Here is a 25408-nt window from a genome sequence, read left to right as displayed (position 1 = left end):
AATCATTGATGTTGACAAGGGGAGCATCAATTTGAAAAAAATCCCCATGTATTAAAGTTTGGCACAGATCTGGTAACGCACCATTGACAGAAATCATGCAGATTAGGGTTAGAGAGGTGTGATATTATTTATGGAAGCAGTCAGATATTAGACACGGGTGAAAAACGTTGATGAGGTATATGAGCATCTTTACTGTAGGATGCCTTTAAAACCACACAGCAATGCACCTACAACATCCATGTGGATTAAAAAAGTAATCTTACTTCTTGAAAAAATTAAATTTTGCTTGAAGAAACGTGAAGATCTGTTTGTGAAATAGCTTTCTTTCTTTTTTAGATCAAGCAACTGGACAGAATGCATAAACCTCCCAGATTATGTATTTATTTATTAATGCCTTTTGCTTTATTTATACATTCTAGTGGCCCAAGGGATGGAGTTTATTGGGTCTGTAACAGGGTTGGGTTAAGGAAAGATCTGTTTAAACTAATTTGTAACATGTACCTGTATTGTTATTCTATTGTAAAACTCAATATAGAGTTGCAACTAAAACTCCATTATACTGGCACAGTCAGGCTTTGTTATTTCATCTATTAATCTTTTGTATGGTACGGTCATAACACTTAAAGTTATGTAGCATTTAATTACCTTTAACAAATATTTGAAACATCTAAAAACACATTCCTGTTGATAGCTCACTGCCCTTAAAAGCAATCTAAACTTCTGACTATTTTCAAAGAAGCAGAAGTATTCAGAACATTACCCAAAATGTTTCAGGTTTACAGTAGAGGTCTTCTCGGGTCCAAAGAAATGTACCCGACACAAAATGACCCGAATCACTTTATACCTGAGTCTGATCCGAACTAGTGGGAATTTTTTTTAACCCGACTGGACCCGAATGTTAACGGCACTGACGTGTGCGCATTCTGCAGACCCACACGCAGCAGTCAGACAGAAAGAAACTCTGGTGGCCTCGCAACCAATTTGCCAAGCTGCTCCATTTGTTTTACTTTGTTATCTGACATAAACACCAAGGTAACAGCTAAAATGTACATTTAAAATGACTGACATGTCTGCCTCAATCAAAATGAACCTACCGCCAGTCACACAATGTCGCAAGCACTCTTAGCAAACAGATGAGAGGTTTGAAAAGGACATTGATGCACCCACGCCAGAGAGTTCGGTTCTTCTTGGGTCTGTTCGGCAAAAACACATTCATTTTAAATTACCAGAGACCGATGGCACTATTATTATTCCTGACCCGTGTCCGAGGCACACGTGAAACTTTTAGAACCGAACCCGATCGGGTCTCGGGTCGGACCTCGGGTTTTTGGATCTAAGTGGACCCGTAGTCTCGCGTAGCCAGACCGAAGGTCTGGTGTTTTTTGCTGCTTTTTCTGGACAAAGCCCGCCCACAAGCTGTTTGACCGACATGTCAAACAACCTATCACAGTTTGTTTCGTCTAGCATCACGTTTTGGACTCCCCACAATAAAGAGCCGACTGGCAACAAGTCAGTTATTAAAATAACCAGCCGCAACCGAATAGCATCTAAATTAACAACATTACTCACCATAGAACAACGTTGTGCACTTCATCAACAGCCACACCAATGAGACGCTCCCGTTAAATGTCTTTTTGAAGCATATCTCTCCACTTTTTAACACATACAAGCAATTCAGTAGAACCAAACTTTTTGACTCCACTAACTGCCTCAAGCAAAACTCTTGGACGTCTTTAAGAGAGTCTATGCTGCAAACTTTGCATATTTTTGAGAATCCAATGTTTAGCTGACCATGATAACTGGTCATTATTATCCACGTGAACACGACTGATTCTCTTCCTCAATGGAACGTCAGAGCTTTGTTTTCCAGGAACGGAAACGAATCGCGACACTCGCGTATCCTGGAAATGCGGTTTATTTCAACCAATCAAAGACGACTTTGACATTCTCACAGGGTTTCCAGAAAAAGTGTACGAAAAACATCAGACGTTTAGCCAACATTCTGTGGGCGTGACGTCTGAGGCTGAGACTAGTGGACCCGTGAAGACCACTAGTTTACAGACACTTTTAGTACAAATCATGCGTAACGTTCATGACATACAGTAATGGCAGGACTGAAGAATCTAAGCTCCACAAAGTTAACACCAAATTATCCTCATTAACATTAAGAGTACAAGAGATGTCTCAAAGCAGATGCCTGAAAGATGAGAGACGCATAAAGATGACACATCACGTGACTGCACTTAACTAAATGAATTCATGTATCAGTCTTTCACCCTTCTTTCACCTGTAAATGTGCAGTAATGTATCCTGTTCTAATGCTTCTGCCAGATTGGCCAATGAACGAGGCCATTCATCCAAAACTCCACCTTCCAATGTTTGGAGACATTTCAATGTCAAAATTAGGAAAAGTAAAAAATAGCAAATTACAGAAGTGAAAATTTATAGACCATTCTTGAGCCAACAAACTGGAAAGAACCGAGTTGCAAAATCAAGATGATAATGTGACTAATTTTCCTGGTGCCCAGTATTATGTATCCTGGGTATTTGTTTAATCTTACTCAAGTGCAGAAAGGCAGAAAAATCCAATATTCCTCATTGTCTATGATTGTAATTACACAGTTTAACCATTTATCATATTCTTCTACTCTGTTCTCCAAGTGTACTGTAGATGTTATGTTACTCCTGGAACACTGAAGCTGGACAAATGTGCTGGGAGAAGAATGTCCACTGAAAAGACCACACTTTTTTGTATCTTTGATTTTCAAATTTGGCTTTAAATCAGCGATTTTTAATTTAGTGAAAACAACTCAATGTTAAAAAAACTTGTCAGTAGCATTGAGTGTTGTACACATAACTGTGCTTGAATGTCATTGTTTTAGGTAACAAAATATTAAAGAAAGTGGAAGAATATTTAAAATATTTGACTGGATTAATTACAGATCTTTAATAATGATTGGGGGACATCTTTATAGTTCTTTGAGCTGGACTGCTTTAACATGGATAAAAATTTAAATTTAGTCTAGCATCATTTGCTTCCAGATGACACTTTGTTTGATATTAATTCATTGATATCCATTTGTAAGACACACTTAAAATCATCAAAATAAGTATGTACATGGATATAAGTAAGTGTCCAGACACTTTCTGAGACCACTGTACATTATGATTCATCTATTCAGTAATGGATAATAAATGCAAGCAGGTTTTCTACTTGAGGGTCTTTCGTATGCAATGTCATTATTTGTAGGAGCGTGATAATTTAGAAATGTGTAAAACACCTCTCACAGGTCTTAAAAGGACTTAAAAATGTGACCATTAGTGAAGAGTTACATGCACTAGACACATCATGCCTCTCTGCATTGTTTACAAGCTTGAAAAGAATTTGGCTCATTCAAAGCATCTTAAAAATATTATTTTATGATAAAACGTCCTCTCCCCTTTTTTGGTGGAATGAACTTTTAGAAGCTGCAGTTTAGACTATTCTGTAAGCCACATCAAAATGTTCACTTGAGAGACATTAAACCCACAAGGATGATCTTTAAATGGAGCAGAACCCAAATAAAATGTATGATATGCATTATCACAGGTGTCTTTTCAAAATGACATTTCCTCAAGGAAATGTGAGTTGTGCTTGCCCATGCAAAGCTACAGTAATACTACTGGCCTAACCTCAAGATCATCAAGTTTCTCTTATAATTCAGGTTAAGTCACTCCTGCAATGTTATAATTCAGGTTAAGTCACTCCTGCAATGTAAGAGCAATGTAAGTCACTCCTTGCTTCTGTAATCTACTATCCAAATCCAACTGCCAGGAAAAGTAATAGCAGACCACTCCTTAACATGTCTCGTGATGTATAATTCAAGTCTGTAGAACAAACGGTAAGTGATTATTTACTTATATCAGGTTAATGGTCACAAATGAATAAACAGTGGCTTTTTGCTCACCTGGCGATGACAAATAGCACACAGCTGACCCCCAGATATGCTAGCAGGATGTAGACCCAGATGTCAGGGGTCATAGGATTCAGGAAAGAGAAGAAACCACTGTTGGTGCTGTTGGGTCTCCGGTACAGGATACTGATGCCAGTGTTTAGAAAAGGTTTGGAGAAGTCGATAACTCTCTCACGGACAAAAGTGATTGTGAGAGGAGCCACGGCCAGGTCGGCTCTCTGGAGGACAGAAAACAAACATTTGTATTGAAAATGTCTGTTAAACAAATAACAATGGAACACACAATCTGAAGGCCACTAAACTCCTCTCATGAACCCACTAAACTTCGCTCCTAAACCCACTAAACTCCCCTGCTGAACCCACTAAACTCCTCTCCTAAACACACTAAACTTCACTCCTAAACCCTCTAAACTCCTCTCCTGAACCCACTAAACTCCTCAACTGAAACCCACTAAACTCCTCTCCTGAACCCACCAAACACCTCTCCTGAACCCACTAAACTCCTCTCCTGAACCCACTAAACTCCTCTCCTGAACCCACTAAACTCCTTCCCTTAGCCTACTAAACTCCTCTCCTGAACCCACTAAACTTCTCTCCTAAACCCACTAACCCCTTTCCTGAAACCACTAAACTCTTTTCCTCAATAAAATGAACTCCTGAATTCCCCTCCTAAACCCACTAAACTCCTCTCCTGAACCAACTAAACTCCTCTCCTGAACCCACTAAACTACTTTCCTAAACCTACTAAACTTCTCTCCTGAACTCACCAAACATCTCTCCTATACCCACTAAACTTCTCTCCTACACCCACCAAACTTCGCTCCTAAACCCACTAAACTCATCTCCTGAAACCACTAATCTCCTCTCCTGAACTCACCAAACATCTCTCCTGAACCCCTTAAACTTCTCTACTATACCCACTAAACTTCGCTCCTAAACCCACTAAACTCTTCTCCTGAAACCACTAAACTCCTCTACTAAAACCACTAAACTCCTCTCCTGAACTCACAAAAAATCTCTCCTGAACCCTCTAAACTTCTCTCCTATACCCACTAAACTTCGCTCTTAAACTCCTCTCTTGAAACCACCAAACTCCTCTCCTGAACCCACTAAACTCCTCTCCTGAACCCACTAAACTCCTCTCCTGAACTCACCAAACATCTCTCCTATACCCACTAAACTTCTCTCCTACACCCACCAAACTTCGCTCCTAAACCTACTAAACTCATTTCCTGAAACCACTAATCTCCTCTCCTGAACTCACCAAACATCTCTCCTGAACCCCCTAAACTTCTGTCCTATACCCACTAAACTTTGCTCCTGAAACCACTAAACTCCTTTCCTAAACCCACTAAACATCTCTCCTATACTCACTAAACTCCTCCCCTGAACCCACTAACCCCTCCCCTGAAACCACTAAACTCTTTTCCTCAATCAAATGAACTCCTGAATTCCCCTTCTGAATCCAGTGAACTCCCTTCCTGAACCCTCTAAACTCCTCTCCTAAACCCTCTGAACTCCTCTCCTGAACCCTATGAACTCCTCTCCTGAACTGCTGAACTTTTCTTCTGAACCCTATGAACTCCTCGCCTGAACCCTATGAACTCCTCTCCTGAACTCCTCTCTTGAACCATTTGAACTCCTCTCCTGAACCCTCTGAACTCCTCTCATGAACCCTCTGAACTCCTCTCCTGAACCCTATGAACTTCTCTCCTGAACTGCTGAACTCCTCTCCTGAACCCTCTGATCTCCTCTACTGAACTCACTAAACTCATCTCCTTAACTTACTGAACGCCTCTTCTGAACTCACTGAAATCCTCTTCTGAATACACTAATATTTACCTGACTAACTCTCCTGAACCCTCAAACTCCACACCTGAACCCTCCTGAAATGCCAGGAACCACTGGTCAAAAGTTATTACTAAATGTAATGGTGAAGTTTTGTGCAGTTAATGAGTTTGGTTAAAATACTACAAAAATATTTGTACTGTGGTTAATTTTATGCTAACTTAATTATTGCTTAATAAATTAACTGCAATAATAAGGTAGAGGAATTTTGTATACAAACATACAACACATTAATTTCATAGTCATACATCAAAGGTATTTATTTACATTTTTGTGTAACCTCCTGCTTTTTCTTTTTTAATAAAAGCTTCTTGGAAAGATTACAAGAATCAGTACTGGGAATAAGTTTTATTAAGCCCAATCCTATATTTACTCATTTTATTCATAACTGAATCCACTATTTTTGAAGTGTCATTAAGTGAGAAAGGCTGGAGTTTGTGACTGGAATACAGAGCTCAATTTGCAGCATAATTTTATACTGTACTTTACTTCAAAACAAACATTTGTTGAATAAAGGGTACACTGTTTTATAGCTCCAAATGCTACAGTATTTGTATGATTGTAAAATAATATATAATTCTATAATAAGATAAGAAAAACACATATTCAGATTGTTTTAAAAAACTAGCTTGGAATCAGGCAGTATTTTTCTTAATGCACTGCAGAGTTATTGAGTTGTGAAGCATATACACTGACTGATTTTAATAACCTAAATGTACTTGATGTGTGCACCTAGCAAATTGAAAATAAAAGCGTCTGATCAAGACTCAGAATAAAAAAATGTAATTACTCAAATCAGATCGTGGACAGAGAAAACATTTCATGAAAGCACTAAAGGGATGCAGTGAGTATGGCAGGGAGACACAGCGTGTCATTTCCTTTTCAGGGAATCATGATTACAGACATAACCAGAGATTTTCTCTTCTGAAGAAACTTGTGCTGCATCACCTAAGTGATGCTTTGGGGAACTATATGCCAATGCCTCCACACCGAGTGCTTAACTGTATATGTGACTGAACACAGTAAGACACATGAGTCTAAGTGCCAGGAGCAGAGCTCAGGTCTAAGTGTTAGAAAGTAACAAATGGAAGCTGAGAGGACCAACCTGCCACAAATGTTCTGAAGAGCAGCCGCTCACCAAAGGGACTTAGAGCCCACCATACCCTCAGAATGCGCCCTCACAGATACATGTGAGGGTCTGCCAGAAACATCATAAGCGAGTGGCCTAAACTATCCACCTACTCAATACCTGCTTGGTTGCCGGAAGACCTTTCTTGACTTAGACATAGCACACAAATAACTGCTCAGACCTCGTCCACTGAGTAGTCCTTTAAACATACATGTTTAGTGCTTGCACTGAGAACACCAAATGTAGCCTTTTCTGGTCCATGGTCCTGAAAGGGTGAGGACAAAGCATGTTAGGAACAAAACTTGGCCTGGGATTAAAAAAGGCCTTTACCAACCCTGGTGTAAATTCTAGCATGTAGGAGACATTGACAATCCCAGTCTCTTTAAAGAAGTGATGGCCAAAAGTTACAAAGCCCTGAATGACAAGACTTCGCATAATTTGTCTAGTAAAGGTACTTAACTCGAAATAGTTATTTGTACGGAACAAAGCACTCACGGTCATAACACAGGCCAACCAAATAAATAAATAAAAACCTTATCTGCATAAACACTTCACGTGTTTATGCACGTATGGTCGGGTTGCGATTTTGGAACTTTCGTGTGTCTTGTGAATAGGATGCCATACAGACCCGTTTGCCACTGAACCTGCATTAACGACGACAGTGGGGCTTCCGGCCTTAGTCAAACGGGTTGGCACGTATGGTCGGGTTGCGATTTTGGCATTTTCGTGTGTCTTGTGAATAGGATGCCATACAGACCAATTTGCCACTGAACCTGCATTAACGACGACAGTGGGGCTTCCGGCCTTAGTCAAACGGGTTGCACGTATGGTCAGGTTGCGATTTTGGCGCTTTCATGTGTCTTGTGAATGGTATGCCATACAGACCCGTTTGCCACTGAACCTGCATTAACGACGACAGTGGGGCCTCCAGCCTTGGTCAAACGGGTTGACACGTATGGTCAGGTTGCGATGTTGGCGTTTTCTCGTGGTCTTGTAAATAGTATGCAATATAGACCCGTTTGCCACTGAACCTGCATTAACGACGAGAGTGGGGTTACAGGCCTTAGTCAAACGGGTCAACAGGTTTCATTTTCTCTTAAAGATCGGAAGGTGACCCTTAGTTACCATATATACTGTTGCAGTGGGCCCCCAATTTGCAAAATCCTCAACTGTGGATAATATAATTATGCCGCAATAGTTAGTCTGTCTGAAACTAAGCTGATTAAACCACATCACTGTGTGACACTTGCATTACATGTGAACGGCCCCTACGCTAATATGATTTTGTTTTTCACTCCATGTCTCGTCCTCGACCCCGAGGACAATGTGACAAACAGACCCAGTTCTGGTAGATGTGAAAGTCGGCACACCTCTAATCTACTGGTCGTCCTTCAAGGTGATGCCCAGCTGATGCCTGACCAACGATCACCGGCAGAACCCGCTTAATCTCCTTATCCGTTTATATGTGTGTATATACATATATATCTCCCAAGGGTTTTTCCCTCCTAGGACTTTCTTTTACTTCCTCTGCTAAACAGGTCAGGGTTTTTTTCTCCTAGGGGGTTTTTATCCCGGGGAGGCAGCCTTCTTGGGCTTAACTTAGCTTCCTCTTCTAGACGTTACATTAGTAATACGCTCGCTTATAATGTCGAGTCATAGCCGCAGCAAATTTGACTGCTTATGCTATCGTGTATTATGTTGTGCTATCTGTCGTTTTTCTGTGCTTTTACTGCTTCTATTAATGTAAAGCTGCTTTGAAACAATTAACTATTGTGAAAAGCACTATATAAAATAAAATTTAATTGAAAAGACTTAAAGCGGAGCGGACTCGAGTGGCTCAAATGGAGCCAATGAGATCCCCTCCACCACAAAGCCTGGTCCCATGTTGGCACCCCAATGCGACCCACAGGCCTTAGCCCCACAAGTCCCACAAAGGAAGCGAATAATAAAAGCATTTGTCTTTCAATCAACATTCCTTCCAAAGGCCTATGATAAGCCAAGACAGATGCTTAACCTTTAGAGATAAACCAGATAAACCTTTAGAGTAGAAGGAGTTAGCCCTGCAGAGAATTGGTTCTGCAGAAAGTCCAACACTATGTCAACAGGGCAGTTAATTGGTTCCAATAGACAAGCTGCGAACCATAGGGTAAACTCTCTCCACATCAGGGCATAAAGCTTCCTCGTGGCGGGAGCTCTGAAGCTAAATATGTTTTCCATAACCTTGGCCAGGAGACATGCTACTACGAGCGTGGACCCCCTCAAAGGCCAAACCCATAGCTTCCCTAACTCTGGCTGGGGGTGGATAATCGCACCCTCCTGGTTGAGAGAAAAGGTTCCGCTTGACTACATGGACCCACTCCCGTCAAATACTGTCCAGAACTCCCAGGAGCACATTAATCAGGAGAAAAGTGTACAGGGATTGCCTCAGCCATGCCTAAACCATAGCCCCAAGGGGGCTGGATGTGTGAGGGGAAACCACAATGGGCAATGTGTGGTTTCCTGAGAAGCGAACAGATCCATCTCTGCTTGGCTGAAAACCCTCCAAATTTACTCCACTATCTCGGGGTGGAGCCTCCATTCCCCGGGCCTTAGCCCATGCCTCAACATGATGTCTGCCCCCCGATTCAAATGTCCCGGATGTAAACTGCCCTCAAGGAGCGCATTTTGTTTTGGGACAGGAGAATCTGACATGCCAACTTGTAAAGTGGTCATGATTGCAGAGACCCCTGGTGATTTACATAAGATACCACTGCCCTATTGTCTGATCAAACAAGAACATAGCAGCCTCTGAGACTGGGGGAGAAAGTAGTGCAAATCCAGGAAAACCTCCAAAACATAAACTGCCTGGAGAGATCATGGCCCTGACAGCCTTCCATGACCACTCCCCAACCCGTAATGGATGCATTTGTTGTCAGTGTTACGTGCTACCAGCAGGCACAGAGCGCAGGGCCTAGCGAGAGATGTTTTCATAAGACTCAGCTGCCATGAGCCCTAATATTCTCTGAAACAGTTTCACAGTGATTGACTGACCTGGCTTCATTCTGCCTATGACTAAAAGGTTCACATCAATATGTACCTGCATTGTTGTGGAATCTGTTCTGACTCAGCTGTAATGAGTCAGTAAGGATGCAAAATGCCCCTCATGTGCAGGGAACATGTCACAAGGGCACCAAAGAAAAGCTGGGACCATAAACTAAGGCATGAGCCGATTCACTTTGACGGGGCCTTTATCGCGAATCAGGACCGTTGTTTTGGCAGCCGCCTTCCTCATCTGAATAATGCCCTCAGGTCCATCTTCGGTTGGGAAGGCTTTGGCTGAGCATGGCATCTGGACCTTTATGCCTCGTGAGGGAGAGCTCGGGCTACCACGCTTGTTTATGAACCTACCTACACAAGGAGCATGCAGATGGCTGGAGCTGCTTCCACCCAGCAGCCCAAGAGGCCTGACCATGGCAGGACATATATATACACATACATAAATAAGTGTTTCCTATGGCTGAAGCCATCTCCTCGCTCTCTGCGAGATCCATTTACAACCCCAAGAGTACAGCCGCCGCTGTGCTTCGGCAAATGCAGGACCGAAGCCACGGGGGAGGGGGGCCTGGTCGCCCTTCTCAAAAAGCTGACTGTGAATACTGTACTCCCAAACAGATAACCTAAAGATCGTGGATATAAATCAGGGGCAAGGCACCAGTCTAAAGTCTTTGGCAGATTTGCTTCACACACATGCATATACACAGGGTGTTGCTAAAAGCGAAAAAGCTGAAAATGCCATTTCAGCTTCAGTCACACTGAGGCGTCTCTAAAGGGTCACATCAGTGATACAGCGCAAGTTCCCTCGAAATGGAACTTGTATAGGATTGTGTAACCTGTGTTAAACTTGTGTTCCTGTTTGCCCTGTATCTCGTCCTGTGTTGACTGTTTGCTCTGCCCCCTTGTTTGTCACCATGGACACTCATTGACTCACCCCTCACCCTTTGTGTGTTGTCATAGTAACTCATTGTTTCTGTTCTGTGATTGGATCTTGTTTTGTATATATACTCTGCTTGTTCAGTACCTGTTTGTCAGTCGTTGTTAATGTTACCCTGAGTTTTGCCTGTGTTTCTTTGTTTTACCTTCCTTGTTTTCTTGTTTTATGGTTGGATTGCCTGTGTATAACCTTCTGCCTCTTTTATGGATTATGATTGTAGATTTACCCCTTAAATAAAAACCCAAGCTGCATTTGGATCCGCTCCTTGTCCAACCTGCCTTACCCGTAACAGACATCCATATTTAATACATGTATTTACAATAAATGTGTAATGTAAAATATTATAAATTACCTTTCTATAGGAAATGTTCTATATAAAAAAAAACTTCCCTTGTCTACGAGTCTGGAATTGACACTAATGAAGAATGACCTGAGTGTAGCAGACAGTAATAGTTTATTAATCATTTATATACATAATTTATTAAACTGTCAATAAGGCAGGACAGGGGTATGATGGGGTTGACCAAATAAACATATTTGCATATAAAACATATTACTAGATATTTTGCATTACCGTACCACTTCCAGTAGACAATAAAACATTCAACCAAAATTAGTGTAGTTGACATAAGAATGTGTGTATATATATATACAGAGAGACAGACAGCAAAATGATGAGAAAATCTTTTCTCCTTTGAGAAATGTATATCTGACAGCACACAAACCAGACACAATAAGATGAACAAATTCACACCCTAGAGGCTGAAAGTCAGTATTGCCAAGGTGACTCGACTGTTAAAACAAGTGCCCTAGTTTCCTCGCTCTTCCTGCTATTTCATTGCCTGCCTCTCCCTTTCTCTCTCCCTCTCTGTGTGAATTGTAAGAGCAGGGAGGCGTTCACGCGCTCATGTCTGGCTGCATATTTAGAAGGTCACCATTTACATCGCCTTACCCTGCTTTCTTCTCTCTAGGGTTGGACAGGAGGTTAATGAAACCAGCTGCCTTGTGCACGCTTCACTGCCTCCTTGCCCCTAACATGATGAAACTCCAGCTTTAGACTCTGGTCTTACACAACACTGCATTTCAGCCATCGTGGAATGAAGCATTTTCATCACAATGGGATCTCCTTTTCTTCATTCTACCATAATAGCTCTGTTCCATTTTCTTTGCTTTCTCTGACATTTCATTGCCGTGACAGGTCCTGGTGCTCGGATGGTGAATTGTGTTGCCTTTCTTTGTATCGCTCCATCTTTCTCTGTGGCCGGGGCTTTGGTCTGGTCCTTTTGGGCGGTGGAGATGAAAAGAACTGCAGTCCTGACTGACAGCCTCTATTGCCTGAAAATAACGTTGCTGTTAAGCAGCGTGTGACTACAGAAGTAGAAAGAAAAACCCCAGTGTCTCTGCAGGTACCTGCAATCTTATTAAATATTTAGATGACCAACACACAGCTGTGTCCTTTGTCCTTCGACAGTAACCATTCCTTGAAAACCAAAAACTTCACATGCAGGACCTGTAGATCAACTGGTTGAGTAGCATTAAAGACATGGGTAAATAAATAAATGCCAAAACAGCATAAAACAGCATAGACAAGCCTTGGATTTTATAGTAGCTCATACTGGTAGACCAAGTGATGGATACTGCATACAAAAGAGAAAAACTTTCTCATTCTAAGTGCTAAAGATCAAGACAAAGACAAAACCAGACCACAGTTTTTCAAATTCATCAGATAAATCTGCAAAATCCTATTCATAAAAGACATAATAACATAATAATACTCAATGCAGAGGGGGATTGTATGTATTATCTACGTTTCATAATCCACCCAACACATCACAAAACAAGTGATTCAATCAGATGACAAAGATTAAAACCATTTATTTAAATCTTTTACTTTACTTGCAATCATGTCTTAAAGTTTAGGGCCATTGGTATTCATTTTGTTGTTGTTTTTTTTGACACAATCCTCCTGTTCATTTGCGACCCAGCACAACAGTAACAGAAGAAATCAAATTAAAAATAAGTTATTGACTGCATTATTTCTTGTGTTACTGAAACAAGGAGTTTTACACATAAAGTGAAAATTACGTTGTTTTCAGTGCTTTATTAGCCAAATGTATTTTAATGGACTACAGTATGAAGACACAGTAGTGCAACTCTCTCTCAAGTTTATACATCAAGAGTTCAGATCTTTGAAGGGCTGAGTTGGACCGGACACATTCAACCGCATGTGCATACAGAAAAATGCTCACTTTAGCGTCTTTTAGCGGTTAAATAGTTTAAAATCACTTAAGTGTTAACATTTGCAAGCCTTTAAACACGTGCAAATGATCAACTTCAACCCTATTTAAATTTGCGTATTAATACTCTGCCCACAGGAATACGTCAGTCGCCAGCTAAGCTAACGGCAATCTAAGTTGCTGTCGAATCACAACACACTAAACAAATTACACAATCAGAACCCGTTATGTATTTCTGAAGGCGGGACTTCATAGAACAAGGTAGACATCAACCCGTTTTTAGGACAGTGAAAACAGCGGTATACAGATCAAGTCAATTGTGTGAAAAGTACTGCGTTTTTTTACACGTGGAACATGAACACATGTTATATTGCACACTGTAAAGACAATCAAAGCTTCAAAAACACAGAAAGAACGGGACCTTTAAGTTACACCACAACAAGAGACAAATCTAAGACACAAGATAACATGGACTGTGAATCAGTAGATATCATCTTTAATAATCCTTTGGGGAGTTTGCAATGATTTAACTTGCTGAAGTGAAGTGAAATTTCATTACATGACCCTACATAGTCCAAGTCAAAGTTAGTACAGCGAGACAATGAGGCAGCGCTGGTAAAACCTTCCGGCTTATTCACCGGAGCAAAGATGAATTACTTGAACATGGAGAAATGATGTGTTAACACTGGCGTAGCTGAATGATTCATGAGATCATCAATTATAACTAAATCAAGTCTAATAAGGCGTACGGCATCCTTCAGGTCCTTTCTCTACTGTGACCTTTAGCTCTGGAGTGTTTTTGTGGCCACTTTTAGAAACAACAAACATGACACAACAGTGCTTAGGACTTAAATTAATTCTCCAGCGCAGAATTGAAGAAGAGCTCGTTTTCGGTGAAGCTATCACACCTCCTCCTCCACATATTTAAGGTTTGTTTTCACTCTCTGACATCATATTTTCTCCTAGATATCAGTGTCTACTATTTAACTCCCACCAGTGATTCATAACCTCAGAGAGACATTACACTGTTTTCAAAACACAACCACAGAAAGAAAAGCATAAACACATATTTACAACTGATCAATGAATGGTTTAACACATACAGCAAGATAGTATAGAAAGGGTGGACTCCCTGTTTTTACTTAAAATTTTAGATTTAAAATTGGCCCTCAGAATGCTGAATTTGAATTACAGTTCAATAAATTTCCTCACTGTCTTTAAATTCAGCACAAATGTTCAAACATCTATTACTATCAAAACAAAGACATCAAAACAGATTTTAATTGAGCAACATTGCACCATTCAAGAATTGATATAGCTATTTCAATTCGTATCTGTTTGAAAAGTGTTTTTATTGTTACTGTCTTATTGTTATTGTCATAAAGATAATGGACATTTAGTTTGGGGGATAAAATGTACAAAAATTCATCAGTGTATTTTTAACAAACTATCTGAAACCAGAATGCAAAACAACTGTGAGAGATTTTGTTTAATGAGACCTCTGACTCTTATTTAGCTACTAATCCTAGTTTCAATGATTTTAAACATATCAACATACGAAGAGTTTGGTTCCAAAACGCGATAAACACCATTTAAAAAATCAGTATTGTATCAGGTCAGTATTAAAAAGTAAATTCTTAATTTTATGCAAAATCTGATATCCGCTGTGTTTTTTCTCCGTTTTTTCCAAACCGCAACCAACGGCACTTTTCCTTCTCTGCAGAATGCAATAAATTTGCTTAACCAATCACTGCGCACCATTCCACGCATTGTAAACAATAATGGCGGCGCTTTGAATACACACAGAATCCTAGTTTTCCTCATCTACTTTGTACTTCGTGGTCAACAAACAAACAAAAACAAAATAATCCTTTTGATGGCATTGATAAACGTGTGGTGTTTTTTTGTGGCGGAAAAGAAACGTAAGCTATCAAAATCTAATAATGTACAATAACTGGCACTCAGGAGATGGAAAAATGTCGGCTGTTGCTTGTTCTCACACAACAGCATCAAGCTTCTGTCATGTTAACACATTGACCCCAGGGGATCTTATGAAAAACTTTCCATTATTTTACTCAGTCAACGAAAATCGAGCAGGACAAAAACATTTTACAGCTGATCGCTGTCAAAAAAGTTCAGCGATGATGTCCCAAGGATGACGGCAGCAATGACAGTGTTCTTAATATGACAAAGAAGTGTTTTGATTAATGCCATTAATGTTTATTTTTTTATCAGTGTATACGACTAGTCAACTAAATGAATATAACATGGCAAAGATGAATGCACATTTATATATTGACTCAATGGATTTATAGCGTTTTCCGGAAACAATAATCTTTTTTATAACACATCTTTGAAAATCCTATTATAGATTTGAATTTTTAATGTTATTATAACCTAAAGATGCCATGTGAAAGTTTATAACAGAAAATAGTGGTTTTCATCTTGTCACTTTCTTGGTATAGAAAACACGTTTTTACCGAAATTTGTCAAAATAGATTTATTGCGTTTTGGAACCAAACTCTTCATATATTGTATGTTTGATAACCTGTGTAATTCACGCTGATATATCGCCACAAACAACATCATAATACAATACAATAATACATCATTAAAACTCGTATAGCAGTTATTTTTTATTTCTGTGTAATTTTACTTGTGTTCATGTTCAGTTTTAAGTGTTACATACAGTAGATCTGGTTTCTCTTCGTAGGAGCACATGCCCAGTCTGGTCTCTGTGATCCTCAAAGATTGATTTATTCTGATAATCCTACAAGAGCAGCATGCTGTTAAATAGATGTACTACAGCAAAAACGTTGGCTAATTCAGTTATGAAACTATGATTAATGTGAACACGCAGGGTTGACGGTGAAAAGTATCGCTCTGTGATTTAATGGCACTTTATCAGGCGAAAACAATCACATAACCGCTAAAGCGTTGGCCTGTTGTCTTTCTGAAATCTATGAGCCCTTAACGGATGACCCTACACGTGCGTGTCACGGCCGGCAATAACACGCGCTCGTCGTGTAAAGCACAAAAACCAAGTCATGAGAATTCTGTAAGAGCTAATAAAAAATACTGATGAAAATAAAGCGAGCTGATAAATAACGTTGACAAGGGCCATTAATAACAGGGTTTCTGCTGCCCGTAAGCACACAGCAAGGACTCCTGAACAGCTCGCTTCTTGAGCTCATGCTTCCCGCTGTTTATTTTGACACAAATTCTTGGAATAAATCTGGCTGCTTTTTTAAAATGTCCTTCTGCGCTTAAGTCTTAAATAGTTTTCATGAAAGACTCGAGCCGTGGCATTTGGAGAGAATCGGTGGAGAAATCATCGAGTTCATAAATCCTTCTTCAGAGATAAAGCTTTGAGTTTACTCACATGAAAACAGTCTATCTCATGTGGCAGACCCAGGTCAGGTCCCAGAGCTTGTTTCTTAGTTTGCTTTTCAGGTCTGCTGATTTCAGATCAGCTTATCTATATAGACAGCAGCAAGAAGGGCACTCAGCCGCAAAATGAGAGCGCTAAAAATACACACCGCACCTTCGATACTGAGCGGGCCATCTGATAAGGCTCAAGTATACTACACACCCAAATCCATCGCATTGAGCCCGAGGCTTAGGACGTCTGACGAGAAACGAAAACTGGAGAAGTTCTTCAGGGGATATTTATAGTAAAGCAATGATTAAAAACGGCACGACATCACGGGCAGGTAAAGCGGAGAGCTGCTTCTCATAACTGTCAGGTGCAAGCTTGTTTATCGTTTTCGCCAGGCCGGTATGTCCTCACCTTCACTGGGTGATCAATAAATAAACCTCTAAAGGCGTTAAAATTGCTCATCAAATGAAGTACCACACATATTGTGCTGTATGTGAAGCCTAATTTCCTGGTAATGGTGGCTGTTAAAATTTAGGACCTTCCTGAATGTCCATCGGTTAAGCAAATGTCGGGCTGACTAGCAACAATCAGAGCGTATTTCAATAGCGGCACTCTTTATGAAAACTATATACATTTCCACCGTGATTATCGATCGCATGAATCAAATTTTACTTTATTTGACAAGACAGCTTTGTCCTTTTTATATATCCCCCTACAGTCGAATCAAATCCCAAACTCACCTTACACACGCAACACACACGTACGCACACACACACAACCCATCTCCATTTAATCCCCTTGCTTCCCTCAAGGTGACTGCAGTCGGGCCGAAGAGCGAGAAGATTAAGTGCGGCAGCAGTAAGTCACCTCTCCCAACCCTTCCAGCAGCTCACCATTGACTCCCACAATATGACTTCCTCCACTAAATGCCACTTAAGCTATTACTGCTCTCCGGCTCTGGGCCGCCGGTGACCTGAGAGGCCGAGGACGGGGAAAGGGCGACGGGATGAGAAGCCAGCACAACTCCGGCACCTGAGAGAATGAGCATTGTCCGCTTCTGCTGACTCCGTGAAGCCGTGAGATAAACGTGTGTTTGCTGTAGCAGCACTCGCCACTGTGGGTGTGATCCAGGTGCGTTCTGTCACCTTTGCGGCAAGCCATGCACATTCACTTAATGACGTTATTGTGTCAACTTGGCATTTTGTTTAGACATCGCAAAACCAGTGCAAAGGGTAAAAGAAAACTTTTATGCTTCAAGGGGAAAAAGGTGTTTGTGTCTGTGTGTAAAGTATCATATGCAAGTTTTGGCGTGAAATGCAAATATTGCTAATCACTTCCTTTCCTAGATCTGCTAAAATGTTATTATGATTGTTTTGGAACTTGTGTGAATCTCAGCAGTTACTTAACAGACAGAAATATCACAGGATGTATTATGTATTAGGATGACACTTTTCTTTTATTAGACAGCCACACCAGTGGTGCACCTGAAGGTTCAGTATAGATTTGAGTGCGTCACAGAGAGTGCTGTCAGAGAAACTACATTTTTCTGATGTGGGACTTTTATTTTGAAAGCCATACTGAACGCAGCAAAGCGATCTGATAATGAGTCACTGTCCCAGCCACTCGTGCGATTACTGCAATCAAAATCATCCTGCCGTTCAGCACAACAGATTTATGTGAAAGTGGATTCTCTTCTTTGGTTCAGCTTAACTCAAAGCAAGGGTGCAGGTCGGACACTGAGCATGATCTTAGGTTAGCTCTGTTTACTAACCCCCCGACTTTGAAATTCTTATCAGGATTAAAGCACACCCTAAATTATCTAATTAGATTCACAAATGACTTACAATAAGTAAAACAGATGTTCATAATAGTTGTCAGATTAGATGTCCAGTAAATGAGGTTATGATTCGTTTCATCATTCTATAGTTAAGCCCACACAAAAATGCGTTGAGACATATCTTAAAGGACAAGTTTGGTATTTTACACTTAAAGCCCTGTTTTCAGATTGTTTATGATGAAATAGAACGGTTTTGACTGAAATTTGGACATATGGCCCGAGAATTTTCGGGTGTTTCTTGTATCACCTCCCACTTCTATAATGGTTGTATAGGTGCACAGGAACAATCCTTCCTAAAATGCATTACACTTTCATTTACAAAGACGTGAAACTCACCGAGTGGTCAGGGGTGTTCACTGATATGCTCACACAAAAATTGCTGCAAAAGACGCCAACAGGTTTTATCGTAGTTTTTGCCAACTCCATTGACTTGTATTAGATGTGCTGTGAGGTGCGGTATTACTCCACGCCGGGAACCCGTTTGTATTCTTGCAATTGGCAATGGCGGATTATCGCCACTATCTGGGCTGGAGTGTTTATTATTCATGCTCTCGGCGGAAGAATGTACGGGTGTGAGGCGTTTGGAAAAATAAGTCCACAAGTTAACAACGAATGGTAAAACACCTGTTGTAAAGCATCTTTTGCAGCGATTTTTGTGTGAGCATATCAGTTGCATATCAGATTGTTCCAGTGCACCATTAAACCCATTGTAGAGGTGGGAGGTGAAACAACAAATACCCGAAAATTCTCGGGGCAGCCGCATATGTCGAGATTTCAGTCAAAACCGTTCTATTTCATCATAAACAATCTGAAAACAGAGCTTTAAGTGTAAAAAACCAAACTTGTCCTTTAAAGCCACATGTTAATATATGGCAATATATCAGATAATCAAAATGTTATTTTCTATATTTTCTATATTTTGATGAATGTTGTGTCGACACCAACTAGAAAACTTGTATTGGACTATTTAACAGTAAAAACAGTATTTAACAGTATTGGACTATTTAACAGTGAAAGCCACATACTACTGAGTATACTAATATAATCTTTTTGATTTTGATATTTTAAGCCTAAAATAAAACAAGTTTGTGCAGCTTTTAAATAGATAAACATCTTTAAATGTCAAAATATAAATAAAAAAAGGTATTGAGTCTTCATGGATGTGCTAGTGAGGTTATTTTAATCTCCAACTTCAGACCTTGATGAGAATTAACATTATTCATTATTAACAATAAATAAGCCATTATGACATCCGAGTTTTATTCCATGGTCTGTTGGAATTCTTGATTCTGATTGGCTGGAAGGTATGAAATAAAATTGTTTAAAGGTCACGTTCTTCCTGTTCCCATTTTTCAAACTTTAGTTAGCATGTAATAGTGATGCGCAGGTTATCTCGTAATCCACGGGTCGGGTTGGGGCGGATAAAGAAATTGTAACTTTATTGCGGGGCGGGTCATTAAAAACAAAATAAAAAACATGTATGTTCCATCTCATTCCCTGTATCATATATTAAATATTTGGGAATAGGCACGGTATAAGATTCTGGCGGTATGATAACCTTTAGCAAAAATACCATAGTGTCACAGTGTTGCGGTATTGCCATTGCAACACTAAAATGTGTTATTTTCAAATGCCAGGTAAAAATAAAGTCTTTAAATTATAATATTCTTTCAAAAAATATAATATTTTCGAAATTTATATTAAATGTAAACATCAAATCAATCACATGACTTAATGATTTAATGAATTTTGTATAAACACAGCTCATACCTTGGAGATGGTATCACAGAACATTTTAGTGGTTTTGAAATCTTGACTGCTTAAAACTGGTATACCTTGAAACCGGCCCATGCCTATTTGGGAATATATATTTTCATATTTTATTAGGTTCTTTGATAAGGTTAAATTACGTAGGTCTACGTGGCAATGTAACTTCTGCAACGTAACTTGATATCCCCAAACCTTTGGCCTCATGTCACGGAAGCGCCAAGAAGCTCCTGCTGCCAGAAACAACAAAACAAACGGAGAATTAAAGATGAAAGACGATCTGCGGGAGAAATTAAGGTAGGGAATTTGTGAATAGATAATACAAACGCTGCTTTGTAAATGTTGAAAATGTTTATCATTTATTTCTCTATATTAATATGACCATGTTGGTTTCTATGGTTCATTCGCGTATGTTGTTGCCAATTTACACGGCGATGTAATCTAATGGCAATTCCAAGCACTTTTAGGCTGAAATAACGTCTCTTTTTATTTACATTACAAATGCCTATGTCTATTTTAATGGTCGCGGGTGATGGGCGGGTTGCAAAAATAGAAACAGTGGTGCAGGGCAGGTTGGAGCAGGCCAAATATTTTATAAAAGCGGGTTGGAAAAAACGTTGACCCGTGCATCAATAGTGTGTAATTTTGCTGTTAGAGCATAAATAATACCTGTAAAATTATAAAGGTCAAAGTTCAATGCCAGGCAAAATATGTTCTTTAACAAAATTCCCCTTTCAAAGCCTACAGCGAATCGCCGGTTTGGACTACAGCCCTATACTTTCCAATTGAATGACGTCAATAAAAAATTTTTTGACTAAACTCCGCCCACAGGAATATGTTAGTTGCCAGCTAAGCTCAAATGGCTCTGCTTAGCTAAGCTGCTGTCAAATCACAACACACTAAACAAACTTCACAATCAAAACTTGTTACGTATTTCTGAAGGAAGGACTTCTTAGAAGAAGGAAGACATCAGCCTGTTTTTAATACAGTGAAAACAGCACTATAGAGAGAAATTGTGTGAAAAATACCATGTTTTTACATGAGAAACATGAACACATGTTATGTTGCGCACTCTTAACACAACAAAGTTTTAAAAACACAGGAAGAATAGGACCTTTAATACACAGTAACTGACAAAAAGAACTCTAATTTTTATCCATTCGGTCAAATACTGTGTTTCAAAGAGCAATACTAGTTTTAACTTAATATAAAGTCTATAACTTGCCAAATGACCATGAAAGAAGCGAGATAATCAATGGCCTGCCGTGCACTAAAGGATTTTAAATGCACTTGGCGGAGGCAACCACCCTTTTACAGTAATAAAAACCTGGATTACTTTAAAACAGATGCTTAGTTTGTGGCTCATTACTATTTTATGAAAACCCAACAACAATTAAAAAATACGGCTTCTAATGCTGTCCTGTCATGTCCTGTCAGGGTTGCCAGATCCACATAACAAAACCAGCCCAAGTCCAAAAGTATCCCAATGACTATTCACAGCCCAATACCAACAACTAATGAACCAAATCCTTCCATCTTTAATCCACAGAAAAGCATTAACCTGCAGAATCAGTTTTAAAGAATCCCTACACAGAAATCAGCCGAAAGGCTGAGGACCTGGCAACGCTGCCTTCTTTTTAACCAAACTAGTTGCGCGGTGATAATAGGAAGCACCTGATAAACATGTAGCTCACAGTGTATGAAAAATCACCAGCAGGCTTTAATTATAAGCCCACAACTCGCGCTGTATGCAGTGGACGTGTGTCCACGGTGTCCAACGGTGGTGTGGGAGCATGTGACGTCACAGACCAACTTAACGATAATGAAATTTGTTGATATTGAATTTCCTAATCGATTATTAATGATTTGATTGATTAGTTGTTGCAGCCTTTCCTAAAAGATATGAACAATACCTGTTTCTGTTTTGGGAAAACTTTTTTGATCCACTTCAAATGTTGACTACTGTATTTATTTATCATTCTTGATGATTTTCTTACAATCTTACATTCCTATGTTAAGTAAATTGGAAAAATTATTGAGAGATAAATTTGCTCGATTTAAATTCCTAAAAATGTGGGTGATGACCATTTAAAAATGTGGGTCCCATGGCCACACCAGTTGAGAACCACTGATTAAACAGCATCAATGTTGTACATTTCTAACACTCACATGCTCCATGAGTTCCTTTATCATTCCATTCCACTGGCCTTTGTCATCTTGGAAACCATATTTCCCATCTTGCACCAGGTGGATCTCATATGAGAAGCCCAGAATGCTGGCCAGCTCCTTAAGCAGGTCGATACAGAAGCCCTCGAAGCGATCATTGCCGACCAGTGCCTTGTCAGACTTCTTCAGCATGACGTATGGATCCTCCTGTACAAATACAACATGTCAAATTTAAAACAGATCTTTCATTCTGTCCACACACAGAGAGACACAGCTAACAAAATGAAATGCATCTCCTCAAGTCATCTGACAACTGGATGAGTGGGAACAATGAAGAAAGTTCCCTTGCTTGACATTACAGCATAAGACAAACACTGATGATCCTTAAGTCATTTCGTACAGTACATTGCTTAGGAGGAAGTGTAGTGTAAACAGTTTTCTGATGTAATGAAATGACACATTTTCTCATATTTTAAGCAATTCTTTATTTTTATTTTTAGAAAACATCCCTGAAAGTACTGAATTTTGCAGCCTCGTAAAATAATAACAATCCCCATCCAGACAGCCAATGTTGTTTTCTCATCATGTTGCTCAGAATCTTACAGGTTATTATTTAGACGCTACACTATCGGCTTGCTATGTTGAATACCGTACACATATCAAGATGTTTCCAGAATTGGTTTGGTTTGTACAGCACATGCATTGGCAGGAGGTCATCAGATTTCACCTGGCTTTCGGATGTAGAGAGCACAGCTACAGCCCTCCAGACGTTTGCCCATGGGTCTTTCAAAAACAAATCACGATGAGACAGTGATAACCCCACACCAGCCACAAAATTGAGACACAATGAGCTCGAAAACATTAGCAATACATCCGTAGATCCTTTATTGATTCGAAAAAGTCCCGTTGCCCTAGGTATTGGTCAACTCCAGAACATCCTATACACACACCTGTGTGGAAGCATTGCATCAATCCATGTCTACAGGGGGGAATTCACTAGGTTTCGGCTGTAATAATGAGCAAGGTGGGGGGGCTCAAAAAGTAGTTTGTGAATGTAGGAATTGTGATAGAGCTGCCTACCCTGCTGGATGAAAGCACAAGGTCACTTTTTGAGAAGAAGAGTAGGTTTAGAAATTGGAACATTGGTACTTCATTACACTGGATGACCCCAAACTGTGATAAAAATAGTTGCAGTGTCTTCTGATAATGACAAAATGGCCTTGTACGTGTCATGATGAAGGTCTGGTGATGGTCAACACATTATATTCATAGTTACAGATTAATCACATCTGGTTAAAGCGGCCTGAGCTCCTGGTTTGTCATGCTGGTCTGTGGAATGGTTTCATGTGGGGAGAAAAGCTAACCAGCTTAGACTGGTGTAAACTGATTTTAGAAGATTAACCCCTTAGACCAAGAACAGGTTTGAGAAGCTTAAAACTATGAAATCTACAGTGGTGTCAAAAGTATTCATATTCATTACTCAAGTAGAAGTATAGATACTAGGGTTTAAAAAGACTTTTGTAGAAGTTGAAGTATCTAGGGCCCTATAATTTCCGCGATCACGGAATCGCGGACGGAATCGCGGAATTGGCTAATTAACACTGAATCTAGTATTAACGTGGAATTTTGCGGAATTTTACATATTTTGAATAAAATTATGTTTTTGTGTGGGAGACGAACGTATGTCTGGGGGAAATGCAGACCGGGGGAAGTAAATCTGGGCGACACGCCCCCTCCCGTCGTTTCAGACCTCCTCCAAAACACTGAAACCATGGCGAAGCGGCTCTCCACGACTCTGCTTTCGTCAGCGAAAAAATTAAGAAATTCGACGAAAGGGCTTAGTTCCGAGCAGGTCTCACATGACTTTTATGTGACCGGAGAACTGTTATTTTGGAAGTTTAGTCAACACTCTGTTCACGGTGAGCGCAAAGATACATGCACTCTCTCATCCATGTCTGTCTCACTGTACCTCTCACGGTCACGCGCTCACGCATCTGTCCGAAGTGCGAACACAAATCCTCATGTATTTGTTCAGTTTTATGCATTTCAAGCGAGCTGAGGCAAACTAACTATCCCTCGCATTTAAAAAATAATCATCTGCATCATGGCGCCGCTCTCTGTCTCTCTTTCGCTTGCACGTGCAAAGAGCTGCGTGCTCATGCTGTCCTAAGTCAGATCACTATCCTGTGTATGTTTGTAAAGTTATATGCATTTCAAGCGATTGTGTATAAAATATGGATCGCGTTCCGCTGGATTTTTGTGTTTAAGGCACTTCTGAAGGCACCACTGCGTTGACACCTTGTTGTAGCCTCCTGCAACAACACTAAAAAACAATGCATTGAATTGAGTTGTGTGTATGTGCGTGTGTAAATGCATCTTTTATAGTCATTAAGTAATCCTGTTATCCAGTTTTTCCCCCAAATCATTTACATTTTAAACATTAAAGGCACACTCTTTTTATGACTAAAATAAAAGTAAAGGGTAAAAAATATAATTGCCAAAAATTAAAACGGATAAAACGGAATTTGCAAAAATTAAAACGGAGAAAACGGAATTTGGGAAAAAATCAAACGGAATTTGGGAAAAAATAAAACGGATTTTATAGGGCCCTAAGTATCAACTCAAGCTTTTTACTCAAGTAAAAGTGAAAAAGTACTGGTTTCAAAACTACTTAAAGTATAAAAGTAAAAGTAATGTAAGGAAAAAATGTCATTACCGAAAAAAGCCTAGGCCGCACCACAGGGGCCTTTTGGGCACTACCCTATCTCCTCTAAAAAATGTTTCTAAAGGCCATAATAACTATAGTGTTATTAAAATGTTAATGTTAAAAAATTTGGGATGCACTAGGGCCAGGGGTAGGCAACGTCAGTCCTGGAGTGTCGATGTCCTGCAGATTAGCTCCAACCCTTATAAAACCTTGGTTTCCTGTATTTTCAGGTGACTTTAACCTTTATTAGTTTGTTCAGGTCTGCTTGATTAGACCTGGAGCTAATCACTGCAGGACATCGGCACTCCATGTTGCCTACCCCTGCACTAGGCTATCTGTTTCAACCACATACGGTATATGCCCATTAAAAATGAACGCATTTCAATACAATGCAAACAAATACATTAAAGCAGTG

At 39.9% G+C, this 25408-nt stretch overlaps 1 protein-coding gene across 1 annotated transcript in view; it reads right to left on the bottom strand.

Moving 5' to 3' along the window:
• grik3 (glutamate ionotropic receptor kainate type subunit 3) overlaps nucleotides 1-25408 on the bottom strand; it is a 148416-nt gene that overhangs the window by 28680 nt on the left and 94328 nt on the right. Inside the window, exons 10-11 of the mRNA XM_055209467.2 lie at nucleotides 22290-22493; nucleotides 3948-4171 (exon numbers count right to left, since the gene is read on the bottom strand). Coding sequence (XP_055065442.1) covers nucleotides 3948-4171; nucleotides 22290-22493 — 428 coding nt within the window. The remainder of the gene's footprint in view (nucleotides 1-3947; nucleotides 4172-22289; nucleotides 22494-25408) is intronic.

The sequence above is a fragment of the Misgurnus anguillicaudatus genome, chromosome 10 (assembly GCF_027580225.2).
Source record: "Misgurnus anguillicaudatus chromosome 10, ASM2758022v2, whole genome shotgun sequence".
NCBI lineage: Eukaryota > Metazoa > Chordata > Actinopteri > Cypriniformes > Cobitidae > Misgurnus > Misgurnus anguillicaudatus.
The sequence above is the reverse complement of the archived record's forward strand: the minus strand, read 5'-3'. Positions and strand labels throughout refer to the sequence as shown.